A 6,431-nucleotide genomic window follows, 5' to 3' on the forward strand; every position below is an offset into this window, starting at 1 on the left:
TGGTTTTGGGGAAAAGAAGTTTTTAAATTTGCAATCCATTACAGACTATGCTATTAAGAAAGGGATAAGGTGTATGGAATTTTACATTGTGATTTATAAAAGGGGGGAGGATCCAAGATGATTTAAAGGCAGTGAAAATAAGAACAAATTGCAAAAGTACAGTCGGAATTTTTAAGGCTGCTTGGTATGCTTCGAAGTCTAGAATATTTAGAATATTTCCACAAAAATGTTTACACAGATGGTTTTATACCCTAAGTAGACTTTAGGGGATTTTCTCTCAAGTGATAGTAGATTTCTGAAACTTGACAAGAATGAGAGGAAATTGATAAATTTTCTGGGAATGTGTAGAGTACCAAGTTTAAGGACTCCCTTTAAAATATCCTAATCCAGATGTTGTGGGATATATGAAAATGCTCAAATTAGATGACTGAAGTTGGTTGGTAGGAACTGAAAAGTGTAAATGTCATAATGCACAAAAATAAAAAGAGCTATAATGAAAACTATTATTGTGTACTATGAAGTATTTAGTCTTTTATTGTTAATGTATGAGAGTTCATGTTGAAAATTCACATTGCAATGAGTCAAGTTTAAAAACAAATTTCCAGCCTTGAAGCAAAGCATGATTTGGTACAGCTATCAGGGGGGAACTTCTTCAAAAAGGGTTGACAAATCTTTTAATTGCTAACTTTGGTGTCATCCAGCGCAGCTTGTTGTCTTTGCTTTGGGAATATTCTGATATGTAGCAAACTCTAATACAGCAGCAATTTTTGTGAAGAGCATAGTACTTTTGTGTGATGAATTCACCATAATGGCAGCTTTTCTAAGTAAGATCAGTGTACCCCTGCTACCTCATTCCATATGGGGTTATCTTCTATAAAGAATACCCTTTATCAAGTTAGAATTTTGAGGGTAGTGGTCTCAGCAGCAGTCATTCACTATTTTGGTGTCTACTCACCTTATCTTATTTCACTACAGAGGAACACAGGAAAGCTGGAGCAAGAATACTGCACTGGAAACAGGTCTCGGTCTTTCTCTTATACTTGGTCTCCCTTCCAGATAATTTCTCTAAGCAGAAGGGTTGCACTTCTCTTCAGGCATGCTTGTTGATGGCCTTTGCCTTATGTTTGGGAGTTGGACTGAGCAGATAGATGTCTGCCTGCCACTAGTGCCCATGTGCAAGGGATTGTACAGTAACAGTGATTATATTCAGTCTACTGTTATGAGTTTTAGCACTCTATACTAGGTGCATTTGTTTTACTTTGCCAGATTTCCAAAATAGGGTATCTGAGGAGCTTGATTCTGCTTGGACGCATTCTACTTGCCATATTTGCTGTAACAACAAAAGGGGTCATCCATCTGAACAAGAGGTATTCTATGCTCTGCCCTAGTCGGGTAGCATGCAGATGCCTTTGACATATTTCAGATACTTGTGCAAGCTGCGTATTTTCTCCTTAGTAAAGATGTACACACTTTGGCCATTTCTGCCAGTCGCTACTTCTTGGTGGGTGTAGAGCTGCAGCCCATCACAGTCTAATCAAGCACCCTTTAGAAACCCTTCACCTCAATGGCATTTGAATGCCATGGTTAACAGGCTTGCCATCCACTCTTCAGAGCTGCAGGGTTTCACAGTTTTGTAGTGTTCTTAAACTTTTTCTTGGTGACCATTACCTCTGTTTTCAGGATCTTGAAGCTTCAAGCCTTTATTCATTGCGAGTTGTACTTGATCATTCACAAGGATTGAGTGATGGCGGTCATAAGGGGTCATCATGATCATAATATTCCACAAGCATAAGATTTGCCGAAAATAAACGTCTGTCTGATCTGACATCAAGCTTGCATGGTTATCTCCAGTGAGAGTGGCTTTTCCTTGACTGGCAGGCCAGCACAGAGCTCCTAAGGAGACGACGCTTAATACCATTACTCTTATTTTTTGCGTGAAGAAGCTATTGGTAATCGGTCTGCTGTGTCTTGGATCCAGTCATGCAGCTTCTGATGAATAAGAAGCAAGATGTAAAGCCACTGCAGTAGTAATCATAGTATGGAAATCACTTACAGGCTGACACCTGCCTGACTTCCAGAGCTTTGCATACATTAGGACACAGATCAAATCCACCTCACATAGTGACTCCATTTTGCCAAATAAAAGGGGTTCTGACCAGCACAATCTTCAGGTTCTTCAGAATTTTTTGCCACAAACATGTACACATCTCAACTCAAATCTGTGCTCATTCGTACAGGCCAGTTTCTGTTATGAAGTTGTTCTTGCAAATTTGATAAAACTTATTTGAAAATGTTGTCACTCCCTCAGGTATGCCTTCTGAAGGCCTTGAGAGCCATTGCAAATGCAGGCATCACATTCTGCATAGCAAAGACCCCTAACTAGATGAAGGTAGGGGAGCCATTAGGCAAGGTTTGGGGGGGAGGGACACAAAAAAGCTATGATGGGGCTATTTGAAGCTATTACTAAGAAAGTGGGATGAAAATCACAACAGTAGCCCAGGAATACAGGCTACATTTTATTTAAAAGAATTTCAGAAATCTTCCTAGTCCCAAGAGATCAAAGACTTGGTAGCACCAGTATCGCAAGACCTTCTGGCAAGGGGGTTATAAAGAAGAGTGCCACAACCACAGGAAGGCAGATCTTAGATTTATCAAAATTAAACAAGTTTAAAGACTCCAAAGTTGGAAGTCTAATCTCTTCTTTGCCGCTGCTGTCAGTCAGCTTCATTCCTCATCACTGTGGTGAAAATCATTTGGAAGGAGACATTATTCAGGCGGACATTTAGGAGTGGTTTGAGGTTTTCATGTGCTGCCTTAAATCCAGCATGCACCTGGTAAAGTACCACAGAGGGTGATGTACAATGGCTACAATGATGCCCCCCTCACTTCCTTTATTGTCCAGACCTCACCTTTATGCCCTACACTACCCAAGGAACATGCATGTGATGTATGGGATACCTTAAAGCAACCTAAAGGCTTTGGTATACTGGTCAGAAATCATGCCACCCTTGGCAGGGTATTCCTGTTGTAATGAAAACTGCAGTAGTGAAGAGAGGGACATCTACTCTCTATGGTAAGATCTTGCACAACTGTACTTTCCTAATGCAACCGTAGTAAATGTGGAATTAACATTTTGTTCAGGACTGTACAATTATGTGAGAGGTAATTTTGAGTGCATTTTTTAAAAGCCACATTTGCTCTTAAGGAATTGTGCATTCCTTAGTCTTCTGGTATGAAGAAAGTACAAAAGCATTATCACTTGTGGAGTGACAAGATTCATAATCGATTCAGGGAGAAATAACACTGCAAACTGAATTAACACTTCAGTCCAATTTCTAAGAGGCGAAAAAATTATGCTTAAGGAAGCCGCATCCATGGCAGAGGGGGAAACGAGTTTGATTGTGGTGCAGAGAACTTTCACTCAGTTAGTGGGTCGGATGCCTGTAAGAGCTAGCCAGGAAGGGTGGAAGTGAACATCCAATGCTGACTTTCCCATCCAAGGGAGAGGGAGGGGGCTCTGACTTATCGCATGGATGATGCTTAAAGGGAGACCACTAAGGGTTTACCTAGTGGTGGTCAAGCCTGCAACACCTGCACTGCCCGTGTATTTGCACTGTGTAACTGAGGGGAGTATTGCATGTAGAGGCATGATTCCCTCAGGAAGCTGCAACTGCAGAACTGAGAAGAGCTGCAGGGATTGCTTCTAATTGGAGATGGTAGCAAGATGGTCCACTCTGTACCATCTCTGAGGTGGAGTTTGGCATAATGGTTAAGGTGTTTAACTTGCAGGCACAAGTTGCAGGGTGATTCTTACGAGGTAATTGGCTAAGCTTAAAATGTCTCACAAGAGCAGTCAACCTAGTACTAATCTATGATCCTGACTGTCACTTAAGGAATGGAGGGCCAAATATATATTCGACAGGAACAAATGGGCTCCTAGGCAGCCAGGGAATACCTCGCTACCTTACTTCTGAAAGAAATGGGCCAAATAGGTGCAGGTAAAGATCCACTGTACAGGGTCCAGGGGTAACCAAGGAAAACAGAGAAACAAAAATCCTCCATAAAAAGTCTACACTTGTAATGAAAGTGTGTTTATTATACCAGAAATCCAAATTTATCCTCACCCCACACAGTTTTACCTGATGTGTGGACTAGGAGACTTTCTCAAAATGCTTTTAACTGTGTCACTAGCTTGTAGAGTTCATGTTTATAACCCACCATGCCTTAAACAAAACTGTTAAGCATTCCACCCTCGGCCCTAGTTAGACTACAGTAACCTCAATTTGTGTGTGCTAATTTACCTTCTGAAGTTTTCTTTCTGATCTACCTTGCTTCCCTTGCCATTTTGAGTTAGTGGATCTGAAATACGTGGTAAATTGATGTCTGCAACAGCACCCTTGCCAAAAAAAATAGTCATGGTTGCCTAATTCCATGTTTGTTAGGGGGGGTCCTATGTGAGGACATGTGTGAGATTATTCCATTTGTACACCTTATAAATTCTCTTCACACCAGGATATTGCCTTTTTTTTTTCATTTGTGTACAGAACTATAATTATCCACCCATCTAGCATAACTGCCTTTTTTTTTTCTTTGGGATATACACCAGTTATGCATCACTAGCATGTTTAGTCATTTGCAAGCTCGCTTGTACCCTTTTATCTTCCTTTGTGTTTCAAGCTAGTACAGTTACTGCCGCATGTGATGGGCAAGCCCTTGGTACAACTCATTGGTTCCATAGCAGCAAGTAATGAATGATTGAGATACACAAGCTCAAGAAATGTCAGGTACATGTTTTTTCAGGTCTTGCAAAAGGCATAGACTGAAAGTAAAGACGTGTGTAATCTCCCTTATGTTGTCTATCGTATGCTTTGTAAAGGAAATTAAAAACTCATCTCCCCTATACTGCTTAAATTATTTATTTATGCTAGAATGTAAATATTTACCTGTATATTGTATACATGTTGTGGTGGTTAATCTACCAGAAAGTAAAAAATGTGGAGTTTAGGGGATATTGTGTCTTCATAATCCATCTGCTAACTGAATATGATTTGTGGTACAGGAAAATTAATGCTTTCTAAAGGGATTTAAAAATGGGATTACTAGGTTGAATGAAAGCATTCATAATCTGAAGTGTCAAATTGGGGGATCTTTTGGACTGATAAATATTGGAATAGCTTGCTATTTAGCCACTAGAAGAGCTCCAGTTGTGAATGATGATGCTAATTTAAGAATTTATATTTGGCATATGTATTACACAAGCAAGCATATTTCAGTATTTAGAATAACTTTATCTGTGAAATTGTTTTAGCGTGAACTTATTTTTGTGATTTTTTTTTTCAGGTTGACCTTCATTTTCCAAGTTATATGTCTGAAGGTGCCAAGAACCTGATTTCCAAGCTGCTACAGCACAATCCCAGTCAAAGACTTACTTTAAAGGGTGTCTTGGAACATCCTTGGGTCAAAGCAAACTCTCGCAGGGTACTGCCACCTGTGTACACACCCTCAAGTTGAAACTGTGATTACTCTTCCCTATTTTAGTGGAATGATGGGAGAGAATTTTCCCCTTGTTACTTTGATGCCAACTGGATGGTGTGTTTCTAGGGTAACCATTTAAATGTGGTGGTATAATTGTAAATATCGTTTTAGAATTTTTTTTGTGGTTTTATGTCATTCAAGTTATAAGTTGTATTTTCCTTCTGTAATCAAATAAATGTGTATACTTGTAAAATGAGGGTTGATTTCAGTTTTAAGGCTGCCAACCCTTAGTAATTTTTTCACTCTTCATATTGGAAGAAAAACTGTAATAGGAAATGTAGTATTTTTCAAATTGTGCATTACACATCAGTCTGTGAAGATCAGGATATGAGGTCAGTCTGTTTTGTTTTTGACGTCCGATGTGTATTCCAATATATTCTGCTGAAGTGTATGCCTCTCCCTTTTGCAGTTTGTTAGATAGCCATTACTGCACTCAGAGTAGATTGGAGATATTTTAATGAGACAAATTTGTCTCTTACAAAAATATTTTTCTAATTACTGCATATTTTGCCTTGTTTTACAAAATTGCTGAAAAGTTGCAGGAATAATGAAAGATTAGAACAAGAACAGAGAAAGTGTCATTGGGTTCAAAGATTAGTAGGTAATTACACGCCTTACCAACAGAAAATATTCAAAAGTTCCCTCTACCCTCAGAGGGCAATAAAACTTAGTATTGGTGAGGGGTAGTGATTTGAGGCTACCCATCAAATTTATCTGTTTCTACTTTGAAAATGACAAGGGTGCTAGTCTGCTTCATGGTATTCATTCTAGAGGTCATACAGGTATGCCTTATTTACTTATGAAGGTTTAGGTGCATTAATTGTCCTATGAAGGAATAGCGGGTCAAGGAATGTTGAATATTTCATGGTTCAAAAGGGTAGAGGCATCAGGTCTGT

At 39.3% G+C, this 6,431-nt stretch overlaps 1 protein-coding gene across 1 annotated transcript in view; it reads left to right on the forward strand.

The window, feature by feature from the left end:
- Positions 1 to 5,858, forward strand: part of LOC122807169 (aurora kinase C-like) — a gene marked incomplete at its 5' end in the record, with an annotated part of 1,171,146 nt that extends 1,165,288 nt beyond the window's left edge. The window contains 1 exon segment of the mRNA XM_044078204.1: positions 5,341 to 5,858. Within this exon segment, the coding sequence (XP_043934139.1) occupies positions 5,341 to 5,511 (171 nt within the window).
- Between the last annotated feature and the right edge of the window lie 573 nt (positions 5,859 to 6,431).

The sequence above is a fragment of the Protopterus annectens genome, chromosome 7.part0 (genome assembly GCF_019279795.1).
Source record: "Protopterus annectens isolate FY-2018-M chromosome 7.part0, PAN1.0, whole genome shotgun sequence".
Lineage (NCBI taxonomy): Eukaryota > Metazoa > Chordata > Ceratodontiformes > Protopteridae > Protopterus > Protopterus annectens.